The sequence below is a fragment of the Otolemur garnettii genome, unplaced genomic scaffold (genome assembly GCF_000181295.1).
Source record: "Otolemur garnettii isolate 467f Iridium unplaced genomic scaffold, OtoGar3 scaffold00022, whole genome shotgun sequence".
Classification (NCBI taxonomy): Eukaryota; Metazoa; Chordata; class Mammalia; order Primates; family Galagidae; genus Otolemur; species Otolemur garnettii.
In genome coordinates, this window is record NW_003852417.1 from 16,329,419 (window position 1) to 16,344,327 (window position 14,909).

Below are 14,909 nucleotides of genomic sequence, written 5' to 3' on the forward strand. Positions count from 1 at the left end.
AAAGAAAGAAAATACTCAATTCAGTGACATCTACTTAAAGTCTCTGCAACACTTAGGACTATTGCAGAATATGGAGGACTTCACAGCTGTTGTAAATATCCCTGCCTGAAGCCTTTGCCATGTGGCGTGGGCACTGCACATGCTTGTCACCCAATAGGACCATCACAGGGATCACGTCATGGCTCCTTTTTCTTCCCTCATTCACTGAGTTCTGGACCAGAAGTTCATTACCAACTCTTCACAAAGCACCTGCGCAGGGCCCTGAAATGCCTGTCTCCTGGGGCACAAAGACACAAACCTAGAAAGTCCTGCCTCAAATACTCCAGTCTGGCCACAAACCACCCACAAGTCCCTTCTGACTCAGCCGGGCTCCAGCATGACTAATCACCAACAGAAATGACGCTGGGGAAGGAGAGGGAAAGGGACCCCAACCCAGCAGAAGGACAACAGGCTACTAATCACCATACACAATGTCAAGAAGCAAAGATGGCTTCATAGCCCTCCCTGGGGAGAGCACTAACCCAGAGCAATGTTAGCACCACAGATGGAACGGAAGAGGGTGCACAGGTTCCTTGGGGATTTGATGGAGCTGGCCCTCTAAGTCCCACTAAACTTTCATTTTCTATGATTACAAAATACCTTGTGGTTTGCCACATTAATTTTCAGAGGATGGTGGGCCATGCAAATGGAAACCTACTGTGACCAACTGCAGACATTAGGTCAACAGGAAGGGCATCGCTCGCCCCTCCATCCATCCATTTGAGGCTCGTCTATGGGACAGTCCATCCCAGCTCAAGTTCCAGGAGGCCTCCCAGGACATATACATAGGGTTGCACCAGGCCTACCACTAAGTGATGGCCATGGTCAAGCTGGAGAGAGGATGGTCAGAGGTGCAGAGGAGACCCCAGTATACTGTGGGAGCAAAGAAAGGGAGAGCTGCCAGCCCAAGAGATCAAAGTCATTCCATGCAAAGACGCCCAGGATGAAGACTTGGTTAGGGGTCATAACAGCTGACCTCCGAGAGTACTGTCACTAAGCTGTGCAGAATAACATGGCAGTGAGTGCTGAGGGGCTAGAGAAGGTCTAAAGGGACAATTTAAGGAATCCAGCCAAGGAAGGATCTGGAACAGGGACAGGGAGCTCCAGGGATCCTCGAGGGGCTCTTTTTGAGAAAGCATAGCAGGGGAATGATGAGGGCAGAGAGAATGGGGGGGAGTAGCCAATAGGTCGGAACCACCTCCCACAGGAGGCCAGGCCTTCTGGCTCTGAACTGTCTCCTGGAGACTCCACAGAACCCCTGGGGAACCACACAGAGAGGAAATATTACCAATGCATAACATCTGTGAAGGTTTTTTTTTTTTTTTGAGACAGAGCCTCAAGCTATCCCCTTGGGTAGAGTGCCGTGATATCACAGCTCACAGCAACCTCCAACTCCTGGGCTCAAGCAGGTCTCCTGCCTCAGCCTCTCAAGTAGCTGGGACCACAGGCACCCACCACAACGCCCGACTATTTTTTTGGTTGCAGCCATCATTGTTGTTTTGGCAGGCCCAGGCTGGATTTGAACCCGCCACCTTAGGTGTATGTGGCTGGCACCTTAGCCACTTGAGCCACAGGCACTGAGCCATCTGTGAAGGTTTTGATTGGATCTATACAACTGCTGTGAATTTCATCCAAGATGGGGCTTTTGGTCCTTTTCTACCACATCAAAGTAGACACCATCTTGATCAGTACTTATAAAACCATCTGTGGGGGTCCATGTGCAGTCATGGAAAAAGCAAAGTGCCTAAGAGTCCAGCTTGTCCATTTCCTAGTCACAGAAGCAGGCTCTCTGAGCCTCACTTTTCTCACCCATAAAATGGGAGTATGAAAGTATCCATCGGGTTAGATTCATCTGGGTGCAGTGGCTCACGCCTGTAATCCTGACATTGGAGGTGAGGTGGGTGGATCACCTTAGCTCAGGAGTTCAAGACCAGTCTGAGCTGGTCTGAAGGCAGAGACCCCATCTCTACTAAAATAGAAAAACTAGTGAAGCATTGTAGCAGCGCCTGTAATCCAAGCCACTCAGCAGGCTGAGGCAAGAGGATCACTTGAGCCTAAGACTTTGAGGTTGCTGTAAGCTATGACGCCACAGCACTCTACCCAAGGTGACAGAGTAAGACTCTGTCTCAAAAAACAAAACAAAATAAAGGTGTCCATTCTGCCTGCCATTCAGAGTTTTGAGAAGAAAGTTGAACAAATGATCTATTCCTTTGTCTACTCTGCTCACTGCTAAATCTCCAGAGTCTGGAACAGATTCTGGAAAAAATCTATTTCTTTAACAAGTTGCATTTATTACAGAGGGATTCATTTGGTTTTCTAACTTTTATTCTGAACTAATCAGAAATGTGAAAGCCAAGGAAAGCTTTTGATTAGCCAAAAGGAACCATAGTCACCACCCAGCAATAACCTAAAAACAAAGACACTTGACATTTCAGGATGGGCACAGGCTTCCATCAGGCACATGCTGAAAACTTCTGGGGCCCTATGGGCCACACCTCAGCCACACACAGACTTGCTCTGACTCCTCACCTACACGCGCACTGGGCCTGGCTACCGTTGGTGACCAGTACGTTTCTTCCTTGATGGGTTAGATTCAGTGCAACCCAGCCCAGGAGGAAGGAGTGGACCCTCTGATGCCAGGCTTCTCCGCTAGATCTGACGGGTCCAGAGAGTGTGGGGAGCACCAGGCAGGGTGCCATGTGCACAAGGAGCCTGCATCCGAGCGGCACACAGGAGCAAGATGGCTCTATAGCTGGTCAAGCATTCAGGCCTCACTCCTGGCTGGTGCCTGGGAAAACCAAGACCCATGCAAGCCCAGGTCAGGATTCACACACCAGTCTGGACAACTCCTGGCCCTTTCCATGTGGCCCTGAAGCACAGCTTTGTGCAGAGCGTGGTACCTTCTGCCAATGGATCATTCTGCTGCGATAGAGCGACAAGTTGCAGGGCAAAGTGTTAGGCGAAGCTTTCTGCTCTGGGCCTGCCTGAGGTTCACTCTGCCAAGGCAGGGGGCTAACGTGCCGAGAAGGGTGAGCAGATGGCTCAGGCCATGCTCCTCAACAGCTCCAAGGAGGCGTATCGAGTGGTTCATTCTCGCATCTGTCACAGGGTCTGTTTTAGTCAGTGTCTTTGCTGATGGGTTGAGCAAAGGAATTTAAAATATGCTTATCAAATCTGCAAATAGCACTGAATTAGGAGGCGTCGCTAATACTCTGAAAGAGAAGAATCTGATCCACAGTGACTTGGAGCAGCTGGGAAACAGTAACACGTTTAGCAGGAACAGATTTGAGCCCAGGTTGGTTTCCTCATCTGTCAAGTAAGAGGATGAATTTAGTCCATCCTTCCAGTGGGGGAGGGGAGAGCTGTTGAGAGTGCAGAGCTGGCTTAGGAATTTTGCTCTGTTCTCTTCTTACTAGTAATTTCAAGCTATTTAACCCGAGTCTTGCTTTCCTCATCTGCAAAATGGGGATGATACCTACTTCACAGTCATAGTACAAGAAAGGAATGAAGGAATATAGTGAAAGTGGACACATGACAGTCTCTCAAGAATCACTAACTTCCTCTGGCCCCACATATCCTGATTAGAAAGAACATTTCGTCAATGTGTGTCCCTCCCATCCCATCCTCCTTCCCTGCTGCCCTGCAAATCCCAGCTCACAGCCCTACACATGCAGCTGTCACTGCCGCAGACAGAGCCCAACATCTGGTGGGTGGTGCTGCCACACTGAGATACCCAGGAATACAGGGGGCTCTGTGCACTTTCCAAAATGCAAAGCTGATTATACACTCCGCAGAACGTATACTCTTGCTAAAAGGGCTCAAGCCAAGCTCCTTAGCCCAGGAGGAGGGTCCCAGGATCTGGCTGCATTGCCTTGGCCTCCTTACTACACTGGGTTCCCAAAAGACCTCACCAGGTATAAAAGCAGACTGCATCCCTCCCCAGCACCCAAGTGCAGACTGTTCCCTCTGCCCAGACCACCTTTCCCTCAGGTTTACCAGCAAACCCTTCCTCACTTTTCCAGCCCTGCTTCCTGAATTCCCTTGCTCTGAGCCCCCTCCGTGCCTCTCCTACCTAGACTGAGCTGAAAGACCCTTCCTCTCCTCTGAGTGGGCAGTGCCCAGGTCTGGCCGATGTTGACATCTACACCTGGTACAAGGCAGGCACACAAAATACCTAAGGAGTGACTGTCACTGAATAAATGCTCAATAAATGACAGAGACCATCTACACAGACGCACACAAACACAACTGTGCGTGCAGCCCCGAGGCGACTTGGATGTTTATGACTCCAGAATCAGGAAACAAGATGACTAAAATGTACCAGTACTTTCTAGACTCAAACATAATTGTCACTTTATATTTATGTCATTCTTTGCAGCTTTCAGAGCACTTTCACATTCTATGGCCTGTTAGATTAGGTGGTTCCCATCAGCCTCTCTCTAAACTTCCGAGGCTAGGATTTGACCTACATTTCAACACTGCTCACTGGACGGATTATTTTAAGCCACATGCAATGTCTCATTCTGATGTGCTGCGCTATGACGATCATAATCTCTCACGTTTGTAGGGTACGTAGTAATTAACAAAGCATTTTTACCTGTGTTATTTCATTCTTACCCTGAGAACAGAGCTGCCATCATTTTTTCCCCCATTACACAAATGGGAAACCTGCTGCTCAGAGAAGTTCTCTGACTTGCAGAGATCAGAGAGCCAGGAGGGGAGGTTTCCAGAACCAAAAATGAAATCTTCTGGTTCCCAGCCCATGGCTCCTTCCACTCCAACAAGCCACTGTACCCTACCATGCCACGCTTGACAGACACAGTGAAATACAAGGATGTGGGCGACCCAAGATAAAGGCTCACACTGGCACTCAGAGAGACACAGACACATTCAGCTGGCCATGCCCAGACACAGGACCCCTCCTTGTGAGAAAGAGATGTTCCAAAAGGCCCAAGCCCACCGTCAGCCAGCCTGACATACTGCTCCCCTCAGGACTTAAACCGAATGCTACCGACTCTGCATCATTGAGCAGATGTCTCAAGTTGGTGCTTGAGTCGAGGGGATGAACTTGCCGGATCTAGCCAGCCACTTGCCCCAGGCCCCTGGGACAAGGCGCATGCACAGCTTTTGCCAGCTGGCTGGCTGGCCTCCCAGGGACTGTCTGTGGTCAGAGAATTCACTGAAACGAACTGGCTTCTGCAACAAACAGAGCACTGTCCTGGGCACCAGACTCCACAAAGCTACGGCCACCTCTGCACACTCCACATGCTGCATGTAGACTCACTCCAATACAGACAGGCCTGGGCTGACCCTGCAGGGAGGCTCTGGCTCCAGAGGTGAGGGGCAGAGGCTGAGTGAGGATAGTGTGAGCTGTTAGGCAGTGGTCCCAGGAATCACTACGGAGCCTTCCAAAGCCCCCTGGGTTTTTTGTTCTTAGCCATCCCCCAGCTCATCAACCTTTTACTTCAATTATTTAACACTATGCTATGACAAATATTCATTGGCTACTTAGCTGTCCTCATATGTAATTCTTGATGAAAGAAAATGGCCCCTGGGTATATGCACACAGCAGGGGCTCTAGAAATGCTAAATGGCTGGAAATGGTGGTGCCTGGTTCCCCTCCTCCACAGCCTGTCCCCCTCCTAGGGGCCTCACTGTCTTTTGGAGGTGAGAGGTAAGCAGACTCTCATGTCCTTGAAGCAGCACATCTGACCCATGCTCACCTCTGGGGTCTAGGTACCACCCACAAGACCAGGCACAGGGGTGTGCTCAAAAACTCTATTGAGCACTGACTGTGTACTGGATGCGAAGATAAGCAAATAGGGAACTCAGTTTTGAAGGAAAGACAACAGTAAGCAAGTAGACCCCCATACTGAACCCAGAGTGCGGAGTGCCACTGCGCTGCCTGCAGCCACCCCCATAGGCACCAAGCCCACTCACATCCACTTGCCCAGTTCTAAGGGCCCTCACTTTATAGCGGGAAAGATCCAGATAAAACGACTTTGTAGCCATAGGAGCTCTGTAAGCCTCCACTGCTTGTGTGTAAAATGAGGATGGCAACAGCGGGCTCCTCCTGATATTTTGTGACAACTCAATGAGTTAACTGCTGGGCAGAGGGGACTCCTCTATCTGCCCTTCCATGCTGAGGGAACATTAAGTGGGCGGATCTCATGAGGCCACTGCAGGGCATGAGTAGGCTTGTACCAAGCCCAGGTGCCAGAGAGTAAGGTTCATCTCCCAGTTATCCTGGGACTTGGCTCCAGCTCGGCACCCTCTCCCCCTCTGCAGGGCTAAGCCCAGTCTTTGCTGTACTAACCTTCTCAGAAGGGCTGGGGTCCATCCCTAACCTGGCCATTCAGAGCAGGACTGACCTTCACCCAGGCTCCTGAAGGTATCCACAGCTCCCACCATCAGGAGTTAGGTCTTTCTGCCACTTGCCTTGATTTTGCTTCTGTGTGACAGGTAAAGGGGCCTTAGGCCTCTAGTGACTGCAGAGCCCAGAGAGAGCCTTCCCTCCATGTGCCAGACTCTAAGCCCACACCATTCCTACTCCACTCATGGGGATTCTTCTCCCACACCCCTGCAATCCATGGGGCTGCAGTAGACCTAAACCACAAAGGTGCGGGCAGGCAGGTAGGTGAGTGGCCAAGTAGATAATCCAAAATAAATTATAAGGCTAACTTAATGTGCGCTAGGCCCCTGTGTTAACCACCAACCACACCATCTCATTTAAAACTCTCAAGCCGATAAGGAGCGATTTTCCTGTTCCAGACCACATTACCAAGTCACATGGCAGAGTCCAGGTTCAAACACAGGTCTATCTCCAGACACGAACCAACTCCCATCCAAGGTATTGACTGCAAAGTTAACTAAATTTGACATGTATCTAATTTCAGAGAATTTTAGAGAATCAGAACCCTAGAATATAGGTCCTGGTTAGCTGTTTAGATTGCAAATCTGCTGAATGTGCCCAGGCATCTAATACTCTCCACTGGGCTAAAACAAATGTACCATTATCATTAGCTGTGTTTCTGAAGAAACAAGGGTCAAGTGGAATTTCTGTAACTACTTAAGCGTACTAAAGGGGACGCTATAGTGACTACTGTAAAGCAAAGGGCCAGCTCTAAGTGACCAAATGGGGGCATCTGAGTGCAGTAAAGCCAGTGGAGGTGACAGGCCTGTGGGCCAGCAAGAATGACTGACACTGGAGCTGGCAGAGCCCCCACCTGAGGATGCATGCCCTGTGCCACATACAAGAGTGGAGGAAATGCTGGGAGCCCAAGGGAAATCAGGACTTGCCAGGCCTCTAGGCTGGACTTTGAGGTGAGAGGGGAGAGAGGGCCACAGCCCCAGTGCCAGCCTTATGTATACATATGCGCGCGCGCGCACACACACACACACACACGGTGCAGACATGCACACCCGCTGCTGCTTCTACTGCAAGGAAGAGCACTGCCCAGGGGCCAGCCCCAGTCCAGGGGCAGGCTTGGCTCCCCATCTCTGTATCTGTGCCTCTCCTTCCCATTGGGTCCTACGGAATGTTTACTCAGTTTACCCCATAGTCTGTGGAGCCCTACTATGTGCTGGGTATCTGGGAAGGGACCTATATCTGAAGAAAGAAGGAGGGAGGAAGAGAGACAATGGAAGCAATGTGTCCAGAGAAGGAAAGAGGCAGGAAGAAACGATAAGAAGCCAGTGTGTCTACAACAGCATCTCCACCTGTTGTATCTGTGCGTGCACGTGTACACATGCACACGAGCCTGTGTATGTGAGTCCTTGCTGGAGATGAAACTCTCCCAATATCTACCCTAGGGCAAGAGCACCATTCTCCCGCAGTGCAGTAGAAGAGAGCTGAGCAGGACCCTGGAGCATCGCAGCTGAGAAGCACTGCTCACTCCATCCCCTTCATGCAGCCTCAAGAGCACAGAAGCCAACAGCACAGCCTGCCTGGGTTCTAGCCTCAGCTCTACCACTTACTAACTGTGTGCCTTTAGGCAGGTGACTTGACCTCTCTGAGTTTTAGTTTAGTCCAAAGTAAGATAGAATGATGAAAATAATAGTGCCTACCTTATGAGGTAGCTTTAAGAATTAAATAAGACAATGCACGTTGACAGCGCCCGCTGGATGGTCAGTGTTCAGTGCATCTTGGCCAATATGTTTCTGAGGCCAGAGGAAAGAAGGGGGCATTGAGATCAGAGTCCCAGTCTGGGGCTCTGGCCCCCCTTCTAATTTATATGTGGGGATCTGAGGAGACCCTTGGGATGCTCTTGGTGCCCTCTTCTGCCCCTTGCCAGCCCTCCCCACATGGCTAACACCCACCTCTATGATCCTAGGAGGATCTCCCTTCTGCTGGCCTCCCACCTCCCCCCACCATGAGGCCAGACCCCTCCCTCTGCTGTGGCCACATTTACCAGCTGCTTTACCCAACCAGCCCCAGAGCTCAGTCCCCCTAAGCCTGCCTCTTCCCAGTCCCCAAGTAGCCCCCGCTCTGCCCACCATATGGATGGTGGGTGGAGAAGGTGGTATCTGTGCACTCCCAGCTGCAGCCTACCACCCATAGTTCTGCACTCCACCTGCCTGACCCTGGGCTCCGGAGTTATTCTCCCATGGACGGGTCTTAACCACTCTCATTTTCCTTTCCACTCTACCCACAGACCATTTCCTAAGCACCTACTCTGTCCTATTCCAAGTCCTAGGGAGTCCCATGGAATCCAGGGGCCGGGGCCAGCCATCATCCACACCAGTGGTTCTCAATGTTAATGTGCAACAGAAGCCCATAGAGGGATGGTCAAAACACAGGTCACCAGTCCAGTCCGGTCCAGACTCAGCAGGTGTGGGTTGGGGATCAAACTTTCTCTTCCTTCCACCTTCCCAGGTGATGCTAAAGCTGTGGTTTGGAAATCACATTTTAAGAACTGTTGGCTCACTGTATTCTGTAATTGGAGGCAGACTAAAAGTAAGGGCTTTGTGACTTTAACCAAAGAGGAGGGTAGAAAATTAGGGAAAGGGCCCGCCAGGCAGAGGGAGCAGCATAAACAAAGGTCTGGCAGCTGTCTGCGGAAGTAGTGGGGCAGGAGAGAAAGGTTCGGGGAGGTGTGGCCAGGGAGGAGGCCAGGAGAGCACATGGGACACGCTGTGGAAGGGCCACACCTATTCCCTCTGGCTCATTAAACAGTCCCTTTGTGCCTGACACCTCTGCCAAGCTCCTTGGGCTGCATACCTAGCCTATGTCTCCCCCTCTGCAGTCACCCAGCACTCCTGTCCGGGGCCTGGCTTTCATGAGCTGCCTGAGGCTGTCAGTGCCTCTCCCCGCCCTCCCTGGGCGGATCCCTGGAGCTGCTGGAACCAGCCCAGAGGTGCCAGGGAGGTGTGCCAGGTGAGCCAGCATGCATGGTGTGGGTGTCGGTGGCTGGGGAGGAGGCCCAGCTGTGCCCCAGCCCTTGTCTATCCAGATCACTGCCATCTTTTGGCACCACTACCTGCCTGCCAGTGTGTGAGTGCGCACACTCTATCAGCACCAGGATCTGGGGCTGGGTGTGTGTTTGTTGCCGCCTGAGCCAGAGCAGTTACTATGGGTAGGTAATAATAGCAATCACAATCCTTCATAATTGGACCAGACTTTGCTATCTGCAGGGCACTTACATGCCCATGACCTCAACTGACTTCCACAACTGCCCTGTAAAACAGGCAAGGCAGGAGTCACTATTCCCATTTCCCAGCTGAGCAAACACAAGCCCAGGTGGCCTGAAGTCACATCTCCAGTAAGTGGCATACTTAGGACTTAGACCTGGGATTTCTGACTCTTTGTCCAGTGCTCCTTCTCTCTCCTGACCTGTCATAATATATAGCCCAACCTGCTGTGTCCATGGGTGGGGTCAGAGGCTCTGCTGCCTAGGGCACAGAAGCACAGTCTAGTAACAGGAGGAGTTTGTCCAGGCTGTCCCCATCTTCCCTACCTATGGCTGGTACATGGACAAGGAGCTGGGTTAGTGTTTGTCAGGATACTGGACCCAGAGTAGGAAAGGCTCAGGATCACCTCATGAACAGAAAAACCAAGCGAGGCCCAAGGAGGCGAGAGAATCAGCCATACCCACCACTCAAGAGCACAGGTGGCTGCAGGGTCGGGGTTTGCATGCTGTTGGGGTCCTAAGCCAGAGTTGCCCAGAGGCCTGTGGGAGAACCTGGACTGTCAGTTCTCTTCCCATGGGGTTAGAAAGGACCAAACAGAACTACAGTGGAAACACACGCTAAGAACGGATGTCCTGGGCTCACACAAGGATATCCCAAGTATGTCCTGCTGCTCCCAGACACCACCAAGCACCATGATCCGTTAGCCCTACCCAGGAAAGGGGTGCAGGCAGGGGGAACTGAGGGGATAAAGGCACAGCAGACAGGCCAGGGAGGCCCATAGCTGTCACAGCTTCCCTGGAATGGTGGCAGTGGTGTTTAGCATTTTTTGATGCAGGGGACAGCAGAGCTGGGGAGGGGGGTTAAGGAGTGGCTTTTCCTATGGATGGTCACAGCTTGGAAGGTCCCAAAGCAACCTGTGGGGATCCAGCAGAGATTCCCATCAATCTGATGTGGTCTCCTCTCCCTGATTAGGCCCGATCTAGAGTTCAGCAGAAGGGCAGAAAAAGTCTCCAGCTCCTGAAGCCAGGTTAAGGATCACCCAGTGACACTGAGGGGTGAAGAGGGAAGGGGGACAGGAAATCACCTCTCCAAGGTCTGCTGGTATGGGGAGCCTCGATGTCTGCATGCGTGCATGCGTGCGCGCGCGCACGCGTGTGTGTGTGTGTGTGTGTGTGTGTAACTCACACAGCCTCAAGTCTGCAGTTTCTCTGCACCAAACTGGTCTTCACCCCTCCCCCAGAAGCTACCAAATACCTGTGGGAAACAGAGGCAGCAAAAACAGAGAGGTAAAGTGAGTCACCTGAGACTCACAGCTAGTGAGAGGTGGATCCAGAAAGGACCCCAGATTTTGGGACTCTGTGAGGCTGACCCTCACAACTGCACAGACCTGGACTTTAAGCCTCTGCTCAGGCACCATGGCAGTTAAAAGCTCAGGTCCTGGAGCCAGCTTCCTGCTCCCACACCAGACTCTAACCTCTCCAAGCCTCAGTTTCCACATCACCAAAACAGGAAAATGAAGGTCCCATCACTCTGTCATGAAGCTGTCTGTCATCATATGGGGACAGGGCACCTCCTCAGGCGCCAGCCCCGGCATCCCAACCACAGCCGGCTGCTCACCTTTCGGTCCTCCTCCCGCTCCACAGCAGAGCTGCTGGTGTCCCCGGGGCCGCTGGAGGGCATGGCAGGCAGCTGGGCTGTGGGAGGCAGGCCGGGGCTGCGCGGGGCTGGGGGGCTGCTGGGCTTTGGGGAAGGAATTATCGTGGTCTTTGTAGGCAAGAGTTAGAACCTAAACATAGATGACGGTGTTGAGCCCGCCGGTGAACCGCTGCCTTCGTCTGCCTGTGCGCTGGGGCTCCAGATGACTCCACCTGTGGGGGAGAGAAGGTGGTCAGCGGGGCAAAGCACCCCAGTCCCACCCGCCTGCAAGGCCTGGCACCTCCTACTGACCAAACGCACTGCTTCCCTCCAGCCTCACCAGCACCCCGGAGAGCTGGGACACTGAGGCAGCTCCCCACAGGGCCGCCTCCAACCCCAGCAGCCTCTGAGGGAGGCAGCAGCCAACTCCAGGCCTCAGCGCTGCTGTGGCCTCTGCCTTCTTCCTTCTCTTCATTCACGGCTGTTCTTCCCTCTGAAAGCTTCCCGCACCCTCCCTCCCACTCCAGCCTGCCCCTGGGAAATCCCAGCCTCCCCCCGGAGGCACCCAGCCTGCTACATTTTCCTTCTGATCTGCCCTCAATCCCACCCCCACCCAGCTCTGCCACGTGGAGGAAGTGAGCAGCAGTCACAGGATGTCATGAAATGAATGTCACCTCACTTCAGGACCAGTGAGCGCCTGTGCTGGGCTTGGAGAAAGCTGAGGTCTGAACTCAGGCTGCAGCCAGGCTGAAGGCCTGGTTTGCTCTGCTGTCTAGAGGACACACTGGTGAGGGGAGGCCACAGCCACGGCCACAGCCACACTGAGGCAGGATGCGAGGCTATTCTCCCCCACCCCTTGAATCAGTCCCATTTGCCTGCAGAACTGGTGGGCTTGAGGGGGCCCTCCGAACCCACATGGCTTGTTTAGGAGCTTTTCTTCCTCCCTGCTCCAGGTGTGGGCCTTGAGCCAGTGAAATAACAAAGCCTGCGCCTCGGGCCACAGCTGGGGTGGGGTGTTACAGCTTCAGCCCCCTTCACTCAGAGACACAGAGCGCCCCTGCTCCCCACCTCCCAGGAGGAGACAGCAGCCAAGCCCCTGCCTTCAGTGCGCCAGGGCCCAAGGCCCAGGAGGCGATTGGCAACAGGAGGAAAGAGGGAGGCAGCTGGATCTGGGCCCACCCACACCCTTCCCCTTCCAGTTCCTGGTTCTGCTTCCCTGGCTCCTCTCCCTCCTGCCTGGGCTTCTCCTCCCATCCCCCTCCAGTCAGAGCTCCCTGGAAAACCAGGAACAGGGAAAAAGCACAGGCTTGCGTCTCCCTCGGGTCCAGCCCCTTACCACAGGGTGCGTGGCTGCCTGGGTGGTGTGTGCCCCAGCTCTGGCTCTGCCCTGGAAGTAGTGGAAGGACCCCAGAACTGGGCAGAGCCTTCTTAGGGCCAGCGCCATAAGAACTCCATCAGGCCAAGCCAGGCAGATGCTCCTGCCCCACAGCTGAGCCCCGGGGAGGCCCCAGGTGCAGTGCATCTTACTCCCAGGCCCCGACTCAGCGCAGAGAGGGGCTCAAAGAAGGCCTGAGTGAATGAATGGTAACCTCAAAGGAGCGCCATGTGTCAAGAATCGCCATGTGCTCAGCATCGGACTTGGGCTTGTATTTGGGCAGCTACTAGTACTATTCCTGGTTCACAGTGGACTCTAAGGCTCACAAAGGTTAGGACTTGTCAGAGACTTGAACCCAGATCTATCTCTGACTCTAGTGCTGTGAGGAGCTGGGTTCTCTATGAAGCCCCCCCTTATACCACCCCACAGGAACTACTCCAGTCTGGTCCAACCCAGAACTCCATGTAGCTTCCACCCATTTTCAGCCAATGATTCCCCCTCAAGCCTCCCTCCTCATTTGTGACCACAAACATCACTAATCACCCCCATCATAACCTTCAAAAGGATGTAGAAACTGGAGAGGCAGTCTGGTTAGAAAGAACATCAAACCCAGAGTCAGCAGATGTGGCTTCTCTGGCTCAGTTTCCACATCAGTAAAATGGGAGAATTGGGCAAGATGATCTACAAGACCTCTTCTAGCTCTGACCTGCCAAGCGAGTCACAAGGTCCCAGGGGCAGCAGGGAAGGACAGGTCAGTGGACAAGTAAAGGCCAAAGAAGGCAAGGGTGCCCAAAAATGGAGTCAGCGAGACCCAGGCACAAAGTAAGAGGAGCTCGTCTCCACACTGCCTAAAGCCTAGAGATACCCTGGGCCACCAGAGGCTCTGTGAGAAGAACCCTTTCAGAGAACCTCTGGCTCCCAGGAGGTGAGGAAGGAAGTGGGAGGGAAAAGCATAACATCACAGGGCACCCACCCCGAGGGCAGACTCCCTGGAAAGGAAAGGAACAGAATGGAAACCTTAATTCCTCCTCTGTCCTCCAGAAAATGCAGCTGTCCTGGGTCAATCCTAGCTCCCTTTGTGTTGCTCAATGGACCAGGCTGTCAGTAGATGTCCCTCAAAACCACCCTACATCATCTAGAATCACCCAGTATGTAGCCAGGCAGGCCAAGTACTGGCAACTTGAGGTGCCTCATTCAGTGGCCAAGGCCAGACCTCCACATAGCATTGCCCACCTGTTCAGTTCATTCTTCTCTCATGAGTCCCCAGTGCCAACAAAGCAGCGAGTGTCTACCGCCCCAGTCCTTTGAGCAACACAATCCTGCTGCTCCCAGAACCCTCCCCACCCAGACCAAGGGTGCACCACAAAAACCACCATCACCAAGAACCCTACCACCAAGACAAGCAGCTCTTACTTTCTCCTTTGTCCTTTTAATCTCCACAGTAAGCATAAATCATGTTTATAACAATGACTTAAGAAATGTTTCAGGAATCCCATCATGGAAACATCTTGGTATCACAATGGATGGGGTCACTGTTATCACTGCTTTGGTTATGAAACTGCTGTGGAAAAAGCATTGGAAGTTTTTAATATACACACCAAATTTCACTACCTTCTAAATTCATCTAGTAAAGAGATTTTTTCGGAAGACACAAAAATCCCAAGATTGGGCTGAACAGGAGAAGGAAAACCCCCAACAATATTTTGAAATCTGGAAAGCAGAATGGCGATGGCCAGATTTCAGACAGGGGTGTGAAAGCGGATTTATAACACAGAGTCTGTAACAGACGCTTGCTAAATGGGAGTACCAGGTACTCTGAGACTGGAGGTGAGGAGGATGTGTGTGTGAAAACCGCAGGCTGAGTGGAAGACCCACCTCAGATACATAAAATAAGGGGTCTTTACACAGAGTTGACTGGCACAGCTGAGAGTAAAGGTGATATATGAAAACCAAGGACATGAAGGTTATATAATGCTTATGTGGAGTCCCTCTGACTAGTCCCCCACTGGGCTCCACAACAGTGGTAGCCAGACCCTTACCTTCTTCTCTGAATTAGGCCAAGAGGAAAAACCCAAGGATGCCAGTACTGACATCAGCACCAAAATGGCATCAAGATGGCTTGTTCAGGTCAACCAGTGTGGATTTGAAAGTCAAGTGGTGCTCAGAGCTTCCAATCGGCTTTTTAGTGCCCTGGTCTTAACCCAGGAAGGACAACCAAAGACCACCAGAT

The 14,909-nt window shown here is 52.4% G+C and overlaps 1 protein-coding gene across 2 annotated transcripts in view; it reads right to left on the reverse strand.

Annotated features, from left to right (window-relative positions):
• DNMT3A (DNA methyltransferase 3 alpha) overlaps positions 1–14,909 on the reverse strand; it is a 104,148-nt gene that overhangs the window by 65,389 nt on the left and 23,850 nt on the right. For both annotated transcript variants that reach the window (XM_023511849.1, XM_012803766.2), the window contains exon 2: positions 11,287–11,537. In XM_023511849.1, coding sequence (XP_023367617.1) covers positions 11,287–11,349 — 63 coding nt within the window. In that variant the 5' untranslated portion in view covers positions 11,350–11,537. The remainder of the gene's footprint in view (positions 1–11,286; positions 11,538–14,909) is intronic.